The sequence below is a fragment of the Cyprinodon variegatus genome, unplaced genomic scaffold (genome assembly GCF_000732505.1).
Source record: "Cyprinodon variegatus isolate N-32 unplaced genomic scaffold, C_variegatus-1.0 Scaffold1128, whole genome shotgun sequence".
Classification (NCBI taxonomy): Eukaryota; Metazoa; Chordata; class Actinopteri; order Cyprinodontiformes; family Cyprinodontidae; genus Cyprinodon; species Cyprinodon variegatus.
This window is the reverse complement of record NW_015151581.1, coordinates 13,658-28,864: the sequence shown is the minus strand read 5'-3', so window position 1 is coordinate 28,864 and position 15,207 is coordinate 13,658. Positions and strand designations below refer to the sequence as shown.

General features: G+C 40.2%; 1 protein-coding gene across 2 annotated transcripts in view; it reads left to right on the top strand.

Annotated features, from left to right (window-relative positions):
- Positions 1–15,207, top strand: part of vps9d1 (VPS9 domain containing 1) — a 38,109-nt gene that overhangs the window by 16,435 nt on the left and 6,467 nt on the right. For both annotated transcript variants that reach the window (XM_015400653.1, XM_015400651.1), the window contains exons 10-15: positions 1,428–1,576; positions 3,133–3,468; positions 3,548–3,677; positions 5,262–5,467; positions 7,593–7,677; positions 9,838–9,942. In XM_015400653.1, the coding sequence (XP_015256139.1) occupies positions 1,428–1,576; positions 3,133–3,468; positions 3,548–3,677; positions 5,262–5,467; positions 7,593–7,677; positions 9,838–9,942 (1,011 nt within the window). The remainder of the gene's footprint in view (positions 1–1,427; positions 1,577–3,132; positions 3,469–3,547; positions 3,678–5,261; positions 5,468–7,592; positions 7,678–9,837; positions 9,943–15,207) is intronic.

The window sequence follows — 15,207 nt, the reverse complement described above, 5'->3', positions numbered from 1 at the left end:
TGCAACCACATCTATGTCTGTTGTGGAGAGTGTGAGCTCTTCTTCCATCATCTGCAGGGTAACTTCAAATGACTTGAAAAGCTCAATGTATTTGTTCTAGGAACTCCTCTAGAATTTGCAGAGTTGATTTAAGAAAGAATAATTCTTAATAAAGTGAACGACAGTCCTGAGCATCATTATCTTCAGAAAATCGTACAAATACAGAGTGTCTTCAGTCAGGAGGTTCTTCAGACCCACTGTAAGACAGATTGATGCACAAGAAATGTTTTCTGAGATGGAAACGCAGATGTTGGTTCTACATGGAGGAGGTCTGAAGACTTGATTTTCAGGTTCCTGCTCACCATTCAGGATCCTATATTGAGGAGTCCTGGTCTGGAGCCGAATCCCGAATCATTAGCAGGCCTTGAAAATAACGCCGTCAATAACTGTTGAACTAACTAACCTTTGCCTCCTGCTTTCATTGAGCTGAGGTTGAGGAACAGGAAGGCTCATGCTTTGGGAACTGCAATAACCTACACTTCAGATGGTTTTAAACCTACGGCAGTGTTAGCTTTTATCTATCGTATGCAGCCATTACGTTTGATTTTGTTATTTGATTAATTGATGTCTTTGAACGTCATTAAACCAGAAGGATTGTAAGTGTCAAAGGTCAAGAGAGAGTTGCCTTAACAGTCTTCCTATCACCGCCTGACAGTCCAGACATTTTAGCTCTCACATTTTGTTAGCTTTAGATCTTAGATCGACTCCTGGTTGCTGCCAAAGCACTGAAGTCAGACTGCTGGTTTGGGAAGGAGCATATGCCTCATTGTTTACCTTCTACATTATGTAACCACACTGATTATTTATACCCCTGGGAAACGTGTTTATAAGGCATTATAAAATCATACTGCTGTCTTAAAGCAGAGAAAATCTCCCACATTTCTTAGTGTCTTGAGATGACCGTTGGTGTGAATCTGGAGCTAAATAAAGTAAAAAAGAATGGTATTGAGGAGCAGAAAGATATGAGCAAAGGGATGTTTCAAACTGGCTTAGTTTATAAGCTTGGCTAAATCAGGTTTTTTTTTATTGTAATATGCCATTACTACGGGAATATGGGAATTTACCCATTAAAATTTGCCTGGTCCAGAAATAGAGCTGACTTGGTTCAAAATGTCTTTTTGTTTTTTTTTTGGTTGACCAGTTTCTAATTCCTCTCCTTTTCCAATACAACATAGATGGTAAAAAAAATTAACAGAGGAGTCTGATAGAAAGCAACCGTTTTGACAGCATATAAGGATTAACCACTATTAGGATGTCCAACTACCCCATCTTATGACTTATTCACCCTGAATCACAAATTATTTGGTGTGATGAAGTTTACAAAAACAAACGTTTAAACAATTTATGGCCGAGCAGAGTGATCCTTACCAGTTTCTGTCTATCCTTAGCCAATCGGACCATCCACTGGTGAAGCTCCTGAGGAAGCATCAGTACAGCATTTACAACAAGCTTTACCCCATCGTGAGTAAAAGCCTTCCTCAGAGCCCCGCCATGTTGCTGAGACCCTCACGCAGCGTCCACAGCCTGCTTCTCTCAGGTAGGAACTGTCATCCGTCTGTGAGCAGGTCCAATGAGTCCTGAGGTCTTGGATTCTTCTCCAGTTTTCTGAAGGGTTAGGTATTAAATGATCATGTCTGACTTCTTATTATAGCTTTCTGTTTGGATGAAGGCAAAGAGATTTTTTTTTTTGTTGGCTTCATGGACCAAAGGGCCTATATCATGCAAAAACAAGTCTTTAGAGCATTTTAACTGTATTATAATGCTATTCCATCAAAATCATGCAAAAAGTGGTATTTCGCTTTTTTCAAGCAACTTGGAGTAATCCTCATTTGTTCTTCTTTCTGAGCAGCAGCTCCTCTGTCCTGATAAACTGAAAAATATATCTATATAAGAGGGCTATTCCAGGGAAGCACCGGCCTTAACAGCGCTGTGCCATCTCTGTAAACAAATGCCAACTTTCTCTGATAATGGACGGGTGATGTGAGGCAGAACATGATGATCACGTTGAGGCAAAGTGGCTCTTTTAGCATCTCAATTGTATAGATCAGCAGCTTTACTTTTGTAGACAATGTCATGAAATCTGCTTTGTGGCAGTGAGAGTTGTCTAACTTGGGCTAAGTTCACACTGCAGGCCTTAATGCTCAATTCTGATTTTTTTTTTTTGTGAAATAGTTGTTTTTTTTTTGCGCTGCCGTTCATATTTCCAAATATATGCGACTTGTACATGATCTCCTGTACAGTATGAACTGCATTCATACAACGCAAGTGTCCCGCATGCTCAGTAGAGGACCCAATGACGTCACAAGCCAGCGTGCTCTGTGTTTACAGAAGTGAACATGGATGGTAGTGCCTGTGCGCATCTAGCAATCTTTTCCATAAAAACTCAATCTTTTCAATATGGTTAAACATAAATACTGCTGTCCGTGTCGTCATCTGCCATGGTTGTTGTTTTTCTTGCCACTTCTGCGTAGCAAGATGCAGAATAGGGATCACTGTCAGGTATATGAATAATGAATGTGACCTGCTCGTTCAGACACAGGTCTCATCTGAAAAGATCAGGTCTCATATGGGCCGAAAAATCGGATTTGGGTCACTTCAGGCTGCAGTGTGAATGTAGCCTTAGAGTCTTCAGAAGTGGCATGATATGGCAAAATAAAAAGTGCGGCTTTGCTTCGAAGGCAAGGGTTATTTTTTTTTTACATGTTTTTTTTTGGGTGCTGGAATAACAAAACTATATTTCATAACAAATGAATACCCACATAGTTCTAAAGGCATCTACCATATTTGCACATAGGTGACTTTGAAAGTCTTCAAACGCATGATTATAGGACCTTTACAATGATCTATCGGTAAACCAAAGGATGGTTAGAAAACCTAATTCAGAACAACTTCAGACTATTGTTTTATGGCTTAGAAGGCAGTCCTAAAATCATGCAAAAAGCTTATACTTTTAATTGTTCAAAAGAAAAATGTGAGAAAGCAGCAGTAAGGGAACAGTTGGTTTAGTCTAAAAGTGACTCCATCAGCGGGTCTGTGTCATAAATCTGCCGTTTAAATGTAAGCCTACATGTTTCTGTCTTTCTGCCGGATCAGAGAGTCACAGGAAGCCGATCAGAACCACCAGTCCAAGCTTTGGCAGCCACAGCTTCAGCATCGATGCCTCGCTCTCCCCTTCGCGCTCTCATGACGTTCACACAAACTATGATGAGGTTGTAGATGCAGAAGTCGCAGTGGAGCGGGACAACTCCTTTGAGGATCTGGAGCAGTTCCTGTCCCAGTTGGACTGGGCCTCTCCCATCAGCAGCCTGGATGCAGATGTGACCTGTGACCCCTCCATGGAGCTGGATGAAAGCCACTTGGAAGAGCTGGAGCTGAGAGCACTTAAAGAACACCTGAAAGCTATCGTCAAAGACATCCATATAGCAATCGGTGAGCAAGTCGAAGTACTGACTCGTTCTGATTGTTTCAGTGTTTCGGCATATTGCTCATCATAACATTTTTCTTCCAGATCAACTGCTCTCCCTGTGTCTGCTTTCCTTTGACTGTTTGAACACGGCCACCTTTAAAGACCTTTGTCTTGGCAGCATTGAGGAGGCCTTCTTTACGCCTCTGTGGAGCGCCCTGCTGGCTCTTTTTAGGTAGTGCACCTCTCTGACAGCAGAACCTCAGGGTTCTGTTAACCCCTTCATCTCACGCTGATGTTAGCTTGCCTTTAAAGGAGAATTCCGGTTTTTAACACTTTTAGCCCATTTTCTGTAGTGTCCAGGATGAAATCGAATGATCGACACCAAAATTTTGACAATTGGTCCTGTCTCTGCTTTTTGGCTCTTGCAGAATCCCCCCCTGGCTGCTTCAGAATGGCTTCCATTGTGCATGTCCGATAATGTCCTTAAAACAACCTTAAACGTTCTTTTTTTAAAATATGCTACTCACCGGGTCTTCAGCGCTGTTCAATGACGTTCCAAAAAAAGTTTCGTAAAGAAAAAACGTTCCTGTAGTGTTTTATTTAGCATTTTGTAAATCCCATTGAGTTCTTTTGGAATAGTCAATATCCCTCCGGAAACGGAAATGGGGCCGGTTTACACAGTTGTAGTCTTTTCGCAAGGCCCAAGTGTTTCTGCTTCACTCTGTGTACTCCGACGTCGAGGTGCTAACGTCTGTTAAACACTTTAAAAAACTCTGAAAATGGAATACGAAAGGTGGATTCTTGAGGAGGACATATTCATATACATTCCCAAAGTATAGAGACATTGTCGCCAACTAGTGGTCTGGAGTGTGCAACGCTTCAGATTCGAACGGGAAGCGGAAGTTTATAAGCGGTTGTGATGTATCGGAAAAAATAGTTCTGGGATTTACAAAATGCTAAATAAAACAAGACAGGAACGGTTTTTCTTCACAAAACTTTTTTTGGAACGTCATTGAACAGCGCTGACGACCCGGTGAGTAGCATATTTTAAAAAAAGAACGTTTAAGGTTGTTTTAAGGACATTATCGGACATGCACAATGGAAGCCATTCTGAAGCAGCCAGGGGGGGATTCTGCATGAGCCAAATAGCAGAGACAGGACCAATTGTCAAAATTTTGGTGTCGATCATTCGATTTCATCCTGGACACTACAGAAAATGGGCTAAAAGTGTTAAAAACCGGAATTCTCCTTTAATGTTTATTATTTTCATCTTGGTGGTCTCTCTTTTCTATAGGAGCTTGTTGTATGTTAAGAGCTGCATGTTGGCTCTGGTTGCAGTTGTCTGTGTGGAGCCTCAATTAATTGCCTGTTCGCGAGAGCTATAGTTTCGTTTTACTCTCCAATCCCAGAATCCGCTGGGAACTCGGGCACATGTAGCTGCAAATGGTGGATTAGAATCTACCATAATTTCAGAATTGTAATTAAAATCTTGTACCCTGGTATTTTATACAAGATGTTCTGCATCCTTGTGTTCAAAATGAGAACCTTCAGCATTTGTTGGAGTCATCACCAACTATGATTAGATCTTAATTTATTCCTTCTTTACTGTCATAACACTTTCAAATTAAGGCCACCAGTGCGGACAAAAATGTTCTGCTGTCTTCTGCTGGACCGCAGATAGTGGGACTTTAGTTAAAAAGTAAAACACACTGTAAAGGAAATGAAATGAGTTCTAACTTGTGTTTTCTTTGTGGGAGATCTCTGTTCATTTAGTTTCAGTGGAGATCCAGTTTCTTTCTTCTGTTTGTGCTTTCAGGAGAGTCCACAGAGAAAGAGAGCAGCTTTTCGAGAGGAACATGAGGCTGTTCTGCTGTGCTTCTCCAGCAGATGTCGGTGTTCCCCTAAAACTGTTTCCCCAGGACCCCCTTGCTCTTAAAGGTTCCTACCCCTATGAGTCTGCTGTTCAGGAACTGAAGCTCCTGGTTCAGGACTGTTGTCCTCAGAGGAAGCTGGAGTGTGTAGGTAAGATAAACCCCAATGATTTCCTCAACTTTAAGAACGTTCTTTTAGAATAAACTTGGCTTTTGTGGAGACTGGTTTGGTCTCCCCACCCAGTTAATGTCTGATTGTATGTATTTATTGGAGGAGATAGACGAGCACCTGTTTTTCTTCGAATCCAGCTTTTATTCATGTTTGAGTTCAAAGTTTTTTTAAATTTTATTCTAGAACAAAACAGGCCAACATGTTTTCCCCTCAGTGATTGGTTGGATGTAGGTGATTGTGCATAATATAATCCATCCCTTAAACATCAGTGCATTACTGTATGCAATACAACCACAAATATTTGGTAGAGAATTCTATTGGAACTGCCAGGAACTCCAGCGTTTATATTTTCCAGCATTTTAAGGAGCCTGTCTGCAGGATCTGATCCAGAACAGTGTTGGAGCAGAGATAAAAACCAGGCTTCCAGTGTTAGAGCAGAACGAATAGTTATGTAACTCATGCAACCAGGTTGTTCTGTTGATGGGACCTTTGGTTTTCTTTAAAGCTAAGAAGTAGGAAAATAGTTAGATAAGCAGTGGACCAACATAGGATCTTGTCTGTTTGTTGCTGTAGGTAATTTCCAGCTCCCAGTCAGCCTATGAATATCATTAGGTCCCTTTAATCTCACCCTTCCTCTGTCAGCCTCAGTGAGCCCAGCCTTTTCGAAGCTGCAGCATCTTCCTCACTTGGGCCAATTTTTGGACAGACTCTACTCGGGCAGCTTTGCTCCACTTAACCCGCATTGGGAGCATTTCCATCACATGTTTTTCTCTACCGTCATCCATGCAGATGGACGCTATAACATCCATCCCCTCCCCTCAAAACACAGCCTCTTTCTGATTGGCTAGGCCACAGAGTCATTAATCAGCAAAATAAATATAACTGCCTTCAACCTGAAATCCATTTTCATTAGGCTTGTATGACGACTGTTTCAGGCTAGCATTGGTAAAATTAGCTTAGCCTTACATCCACAGTCAGCTTGATGGCACTCCATAGCCTCCCTCTCCCCTGACTCTCCTTCTCATCCAGAGACATTCGTCTTCTTCAGCTCACCTCTTCATGAGCATGATTAAAGCTTTAGACAGAGCAGAGGTCTGCAGCCTTTGTTTGCGTTGCTACAAATCAGATAGCGGTATATTTCTAACTGGGGAGTTGCCCTGCTGTTGATGACCCCACCTCGCACTGAGGTGGAACTAGAGTGATGGGGAAAAAAGGAGGCAAACCGAAAAAAATGGAGTTAAACTTTTCTAATAGAAGTTATTCTGACTTTAATCTGAATGTTTTTGAAACCTGGGGTGTCCAAACGTTTTGCAATGGGGGCCAAACGTTTGAAGTAAAAGTACTTTGTGGGCCAAAAAATAGATTGCCTTTCTGTTGAAATAGGAAGTTATTTTTATTAAATTTAGTTTTTATTTACTTGCTTGGCAATAATGGAATACAACAATATTTTAAAAAGGTTCTTAAAGTCATTATGGACGATAACATAAGGGTGTCCCACATCTGCCTGATTTAAAAAGGAAAGAAAAGCAGGATACAGTGTGTTCTGGACAGCCATCGTGGTCTGGATTTTTCTGGGTTTATTTTTATCAACAAGAATAGGACATGCTCAATATTGTTTGATTGAGACTAATTAGCTACATGGGGACTCAAAGTTTTATTTTTTTTGTTGTTTTTTTTACGCAAAGTTGCTGAATCTTTGTTGCCCTATTTTAGATTAAATAACAAAATGGCAAAAAAACAAACTCAAAACTAAATATCTTGGCTGAATTTAAAAAGGAAGTCATATAAGTACTTTTTCTGGGGCCTTCTTTTGTTAAGGTTTAATTTGGATGTTTCAGTAAAATTCACAATACCTTTTTTTTTTTTTTTTTTTTTTTTGACTGAGGATGCAGACCAAATCCAAAACACATGTTACAGGCTGAGTTGTTGAGGGCCTCAAAAAATCTTCCTGGTTCCGCCATCTTTAACTGTTTTAGTGAATTGTCTTAAGGAATATCTGTCATGTTCATTGGGCTTCCTTCTGGCGGCCATATTCAGCTCCTGTTTGGTCCATTTCAGAAGCGGAACAGATCCAACTAGTCATGTTTGCTTCTTTGTGTCACAGTTCGGACGTTACGCCTGATCTGTGCCTGTGCTGAGGATTACAAGTGTCTTCAAGGAGGAGATCCGACACCCAGAACAGCAGCCATGTAAGTCATGAATTGTTTGAAGAGTTGACAGGTCAGCAGACCTCTTTGATTCTGATGGATTACAGCCAGCCCAGTTAAACATGGAAACAAACATGTTGCTGTCAACCTCATTAAACTTCAAACTAATTAATTTCCTCAACTACTTCATGCATATAATTTGGACTGAAAGACTGTCTCAAAAATCCTCTGGAAGTGCAGAACCCAATTTAAGGATTCATTGCCCTGGTAGCTGTGCTGTCGGGTCAGATCAGTGCTCACTCAGCCTTTGCACAGCAGGAGATGTCCTGGGTCTGTACCCCTCTTACAGTTCGCTTCTTACTTGCTTGGTCCTAAACTAGGTCGTCCTGTCTGAGTTTAGAGCAAAGCAGGAGTCCGCCCAGGTGGTTTGATGGGAGCAACATAAACAGTGCTGAACTAAAAATGCTGATAATAGAAAAGTTTTCAGCGGTTTCCAGAATCCTGGGTCAACCTGACCCAGTAGATCTGCAGCACTCACCATTTATCATCTAGGCTTATATTAAACGCTAAACTTGGTCCAAAATGAAGAAACTTTTCTCAAATTATTTTTTTATCCTCATTATTCTAGAACATCAACAAAGCTGAATGTTCCATAAACAGATGGACTGATGTGAGAACAGAAACATTGCCAGGATGTCAGGCTGAAGAGAGACAAGCCATCATCACTCTTCTTCCTCACAATACATTTTAGTTTTGCTTCATTAATGCTCTCCATGGTGTTTGTGTGATCTGCTAATAGTGTTTTGGTTGCAGCCCAGCTAGCTGTTCTCCTTTTATTGGAGATCAGAGGCGGCGAACTGGATCAACCTCTGCAGAGAATTACGTCAGTGGAGGGTTTCTGTGTGTGTTATAAAAGACCTAAAGTAAATAGTTTGGTAACTAAACAAACTGACTGGGATAATGTGGGTGTTTTTCTTTTTTTGCTTTTGTTCGGGAAACATGAATCAGTCAAAGTTTTAAAACATTTAACTCCGTCATTGCATTCCTCCAATTTTTTAAACTACAGATTTATGTTTTTACCCTTTTTCAATATAAATCGGTATAAACATTGTTTTTCTTTTTGGCCATTTTTATAAAACTGTTTGAGATTATTAACTTTTCTCCAGTTTTAAGGGGAAATAACTTGCATGATAAGTAGTTGTTTAATTTATGAACATACTGGAGATGCAGTCTAGCTTATCCATTAATGTGGGCTGGATGGTGAGACCCCTGTTACATTTAACTATTATTTGTATTGCTTAAAAGCATCATTTCACAGCATTATGTGTATTTTATAGCCAGCTATACGCTACTAACGTGCATAGGCCTACTAATGGATAAGATACAGATTGTACGCAGCCTTTTAATAGGAAGAATTATACTGAAATATAAATATTTGTAAATGATTGAAGTGGATTTATTTAAGAAAAAAGAACTATAAAGATATCTTGTTTAGTTTAAAAAATGTATAGCTCCTATTATTTTGAATGGGTTATTGATTTGAGATAATTGTATGATATGAATGTTTTTAAAAATCAAATCTTTATCTCTTTCTAGCTCATTTCTCTTCATCTCTTTGTTTTTCCATAATCATCGCTATTATCTAATTCTAACTATGAACCGCTATGTTAGAAGAGGAACTGAGGGCTGCTTGGGTTCAGGATTTCCTCATGGAGCTGGTATGCTTTGTGTTCCTGGAATGCTGAGGTGCAGCCTTTTCTGTCAGATGTATGTTTACTGGAGGGAGCTGTATAATTCAGGGTTGGATTGTGTGAATTTGGATGCTCTGGCTCTCACTGGTTACACGAGCTTGTCCACACCTTCCACCACTTGCAGAAAAAGAGGATCCAGTTGCACGCAGCAGGGTCGGTCCAACCTGCCTTCTCACGCAATCACGCAAACCAGTAGTTAGCCCTGCGTGTGAGTCATGATAAACAAAGGGTTGCTGTCTGCACACTGAGAAAAGGCTATCTGGCCATCATCTTTCCAAGTGCAGCTTTCCTCCCTGAAGATCTAGAAAATAGCTTTTCCCTCAACACACAGCTCATTAAGAGCTGCGTTGGTTTTCTATTCATCTGGTCCCCAAAGGGAGCTTGTGCCAAAATGCACTGTAAATGTGAATGAGTTTCATCCTTTGCTCTGTTTATTCTGTCCCTCTGACAGCGGAGCAGATGACCTGTTGCCTATCCTGTCTTTTGTGGCGCTGCGCTGCCAGTGTCCCCAGCTGGTGTCTGAGTGTGCTGCTCTGGAGGAGTTCATTCATGAAAGGTGAGGCATCTTCATGGGAAAAAACATAATACTGAACTTTGAAGTATCCAGAAGCTACTGACAGCATCAGATACGTCACTGTTCTAACCTGTTAAATGAGACCTGTTGATTAGTGCAACATATTTTCTTTCATTGGACATGAGTCAGTGAAAATGATTCATGATTCATACTATGATATATTTGTTGATGCAAAGTCCCAGGCACTCGTTACACAACATGGAGCATGCAGCACCACATTTAGGAATCTACCCAGGATTATGTGGGGTTATAATCCGTCAAACCACTGAATTACAGGTCTGTGATGAAGACAATAGCTTTCACATCAGGTAACTTGCCCTCCTGGGATGCTGAGCTTGTAGAGTATAAAGGAATGACTAACTATTTTTTTGTGATCTTGTGTGGTTTGTACAGCTGACCAGCAGTAGGGTCTAAACAAGGCTCCAAAATCGAGAAGATGAATGTTAAAAATCAGATGCTCATTTGATAACAGGAGTGCTGCTCTTAGCTTGTTCAACATTATTGCTTTAAAAGATTGTGTGTGTGTGTGTGTGTAGAGCTTATGTCGGTGCTGCATGAGACCTCCTTCTACCTCACAATGCCTGCTTCTTTTCCAAAAGCTCATAAACCTCTATCAGCACACCACCACTTTGTCCTGATTGTTTTACACTTGTCAATTCCTTGGAAAATCCCATGATATAAACCTCTTGCTGAGGCAGATGTGTATTAGTTGGTGTAAGTTTCAGTTTAGACGATGTGTGAATATTGCAAAGGATCCACTTAAAACAAGGAGGCTTAAACAGTTGGTGTAAAGGAGCAGCTTTGTAAGAGTGGAAACAAATGAGAGCTTTTATTCCAGCTATAGTGTGTATCCTGCAGCAGATAGTCTTGCCGCTGAGACCTGTGGTCTGTTACCCAGAACCACACAAAAATTGCCCCGATTTTGGAGTTTGAGGCCACCTAAAAGCTAAAGACTACAAAAGACAGCTTTAGATTTTTTAACAGTCATTTTATTTACCAGTTATCAGATAAAATCAAGATCCAACTGTTTTTATTGCATTTTTTCAAGTGCAGAATTTCATCCCTGGTTTAATTTCTTGTACTAGAATAGCTTGATACCTTCAGTTCTAATTAATCTAATGAAAGACTTGAGTTCACATTGTCAACTATAAATTGGCTTTAAAGATTTTGGGTTTAGCATCGCATAGAGGAGTCACTGCTCTACTCTAACATTCAGCCATTTCTATGAGAGGTTTTAATTTATATTTACTGAAGACATCTCCAGTATTTAAATAGTTCAAAATTTTTCCACTCATAAAAAGAATAGGAAATAGGAGCTTGTTTGCTTTAGATGACTTGTATCTTTCTTGGTATCATTGCATGCGAACTCTGACCACACCCAAAAGGTCTAATCACATCTGTTACAGGCTGAGCTTTAAAATATAGCTTGTTAGATTAACTGGTGCCAAAGAATGTCAGGAGATTTGGTCTTTTTCCCCTCTATAAAAATGCAAATAAAGTTCCAATATATTTTTATGCAGTTTTTGTGGAAAGGGTGTGTTCAAGTTGGGGGGAAAGTAGGAACCACAAACTGGTCGAAGGCTGAGTCATTAGCTGTCAGTTCATAGCTGTTTGTCTGTTTTTAATTAAATCAGAAATGAGAGAAAAAAGCATACAGATTACCCAAAGCGGATTCCAAACATCAAATTTGCTTTAGATTATCAGTTTAAAACACTGCTGTCATATTAGCCTAATTAAAGATTTTGTTTTCTATTTTTGTTTATTTTAATTCTGCATTTATTGCATAAAAAAGCAATCTAAACCATTCTGGCTCTTTGCAAAAATGATTTACCCGTTTACCTAAATACTGGATATTTGTTCCATCTTAAAAGTAGACAGGTTCTAAGTTCAAGCCCCCCTCCCACAGTCTGCCACTCCGGCTCCCTGGGCAAAGACTCTTAACCCCACAGTGCTCCCCGGGCACCGCTCAAGGGGATGGGTTAAATACAGAGTTAATTTTGTTGCTCTGTACTTGAGAAAGTGTAATGAGAATAGAAAGCTGGAGAAAAAAAAATAACTCTATGATCTGCCTCCCATTTTACTCAAACTCTAGGAACCACTAGTTAACACCGAACTGCTCTGTTATGAATATAAGGAACAATCAGATCTTTGATTTTAGATGGAGCTTAGTTATATAAAGTTTTGTACATGAGGAGAGTTTTAAATTCTATTATTGGTTTAACAGAAACTCAATTAAAGGTATAGTATTTTCACAATTTCTTTTTTTTTAAAAGACCCGCCCTCCACTTAAAAAAAAGAAATTAAAATGCACATGCACAACCCTGTACCTGCCCCTGGGAGGGAACGCCTATTAAACGAGTATGAAAGCATGCAATATCCTATTTCCCCTCGAGGATATTGGGGTACTCAATAATAAGGCGGTCATTCGGATGGATCTCATCTCACTCATATTTGTATATAAAAAGTTTCCCAGGAAATAAGACTACTGGTACATTAAAAAAAATCATGACATGCTTATATTTGTGTGTGTTTGTGCTGCAGTTGGTATTTGGACATGTTTACAGGGTAAATAAGAATCTGTGGCCATAGTATAACTACAAACGATGCAAATTACAAAATAAACTTATCTTCCCTGGAAAGTTACAATATAGAGGTAGATAACCTTTACTAGCAGTGATCGGGCATGGATTTCTCCAAATAGCATGCCAAACTTTACCTGTTGAGTGGAAACTTTGCAACCGAGGCATCAGTGGGAAGCCCAACCTGTGCTTTCAGTCTACGCCATCTCATAAAAGAATCTCCCAAAAACACTCTGGTCTTGTTTCTCTCTTCTGAGGACTTTCTCTTCTTCTCATACACTTCATAGAAACTTTTCCCCTTGCGACCCTCTGCCATTTTCAAAGAACCGCGGTGAGAAAGCAGAGCTTAAATGACTGAAACTGTAGCTCACCACATAAAAGTGTGCATGCACAGAAAAAGATAGCTAACTGAGGACAAGCACAAAGGATGGACTTATGTAAACACATAAGCAGAATGACTGACCATAAGGAGGACCACTTAGATGATCCACCTGGAAATGGAACATCGTCCACTATACCTTTATTGGAGAAATATATTTGTAATTTTGATCAGAGCTCGGGCTGCAGAATTTTAGATTAGCTAAAGACTTAACTGCATTTAGTGGACTTGCTGGTTAGTAAAAAATGGGGTGGAATCGGAGGAGTGACAGCCTAGTGGTAGGGAAATAGGGCTCTGAGTTCAATGCCCACTCCTACAGAATGCCACTCTAGTTCCCTGAGCAAAAAGACCCTTAACCCCACACTGCTCCCATTGCAGCCCACTGCTCCCCAAGGGGATGGGTTAAATGCAGAGAGAGAATTTTGTTTCTCTGTACTTATGACAGTGTAATGACAATAAAAGCTGGAGGAAAACAACAGAATTACAATATCACAGCCTTAAAGTTGCAAATGCACGCTGTCAGTCCTGGACATGTTCTCTCTAAGTTTAGCTGTAATTCAGAAATGAGACTAGAGTCCTGAGCAAAAATAACCAAAAAACTTGGTGGTTAGGGTTAGTTCCAGGTGTAGCGACTGAATAATAATCAGATTAACAAAAGTGGTCACCTGCTTGATTAGCAACTACTTTTCTCAAGATTCTAGAAAAGAAAAGAACATTAGATATGTCTATTTTTGGATCTGCCGATGGTTTCTTAAATGGACCCTTGCCAAATACTATGACATTACAGGTTTCTATGCAAATGGCTTACTCTGGTGGCATACAAAAGCTTGGCATCCTGTTGGCTTATATTCAATGTTGGGAACGTTACTTAAAAAAACTAGCTACTTCTGCAGAAAGTAACTGAGTTAGTTACTTTCTAATTTTTAAATAACAAGTAAAAGTAATATATATCTGAAAACATTGAAAACTAATCCGCATTATTTTGATGTGTGGTTTGACTTGCTAGCCATCCATCCATGCAGCCATCTTCTTCCGCTTATCCGGGGTCAGGTCGCAGGGGTAGCAGCTTCAGTAGGGAGGCCCAGACATCCCTCTCCCCAGCCACTTGGGCCGGCTCCTCCAGTGGAATCCTAAGGCGCTCCCAGGCCAGCCAAGAAACATTGTCCCTCCAGCTTGTCCTCGGTCTCCCCCTGGGACGTGCCTGGAACACCTCACCAGGGAGACGTCCAGGAGGCATCCTAACCAGATGCCCAAGCCACCTCAACTGGCCCCTCTTGACGTGGAGGAGCAGCGGTTCTACTCTTAGTCGTCCCTGGATGACTGAGCTCCTCACCCTATCTCTAAGGGAGAGCCCAGACACATTATGGAGAAAACTCATTTCAGCCGTTTGTGTCCAGGATCTCGTTCTTTCAGTCACAACCCAAAGCTCATGACAATAGATGAGAGTAGGAACGTAAATTGACCGGTAAATCAAGAGCTTGGCTTTTTGGCTCAGCTCTCTTTACCACTACAGACCGGTACAGCTGCTCAAAGATGATGCTCCATCGTCTCTCCTCTGTGTTCAAGGCAAGCCTGCGTTTACATGTGCATGTTGCCGACGTGTGCTTAGACCAGCAAACTGTAGTCCATATCTATACACATAAAGTAACGAATAACAAATGTGTTTAAAGCGTTGTAATGACTTAACATGTCGGGTTGTTTTACAGTATTTCTTTACAGTACTTTTTAATGTAAAATGTAGTGACTATAATGCTTTACTTGGGCGTTAGTCCCAACATTGCTTATAATCCTTTATTTCTCTGTTTAACACAGAGATAGTCTGCAGAGTTTAGCTCTTTGTTAGAAAACTAAAACATTTCATCAAATATTTATAGATAGATGGATATATATATAGATGTATGTGTGTGTATATCTATGTATAGCTAGATGTAGAGATAGATATGTATATAGATCATAACAAGACCATGTGACTAGAGGTGCAGCACTGGGTATGAGTGCACAAGATAGTAATTATGCCATGCAGGACGGCTTTCTTTCAGATCTGTGTTAAAGAAATCAAAAGTCAAAGAAAAAATGTAAAAAGGCCCAAAAAAATACTGTACAGTCATGGCCAAAAGTTTTGAGAATGATTCAAATGTTAATATTTACAAAGTCTACTGCTTCAGTTTTTATAATGGCAATTTGCATATACTCCAGAATGTTATAAAGAGTGATTAGCGTAACAGCCATTAATTGCAAAGTCAATATTTGCGTAGAAAATGAACTTTATCCCCCAAAACACATTTCAAC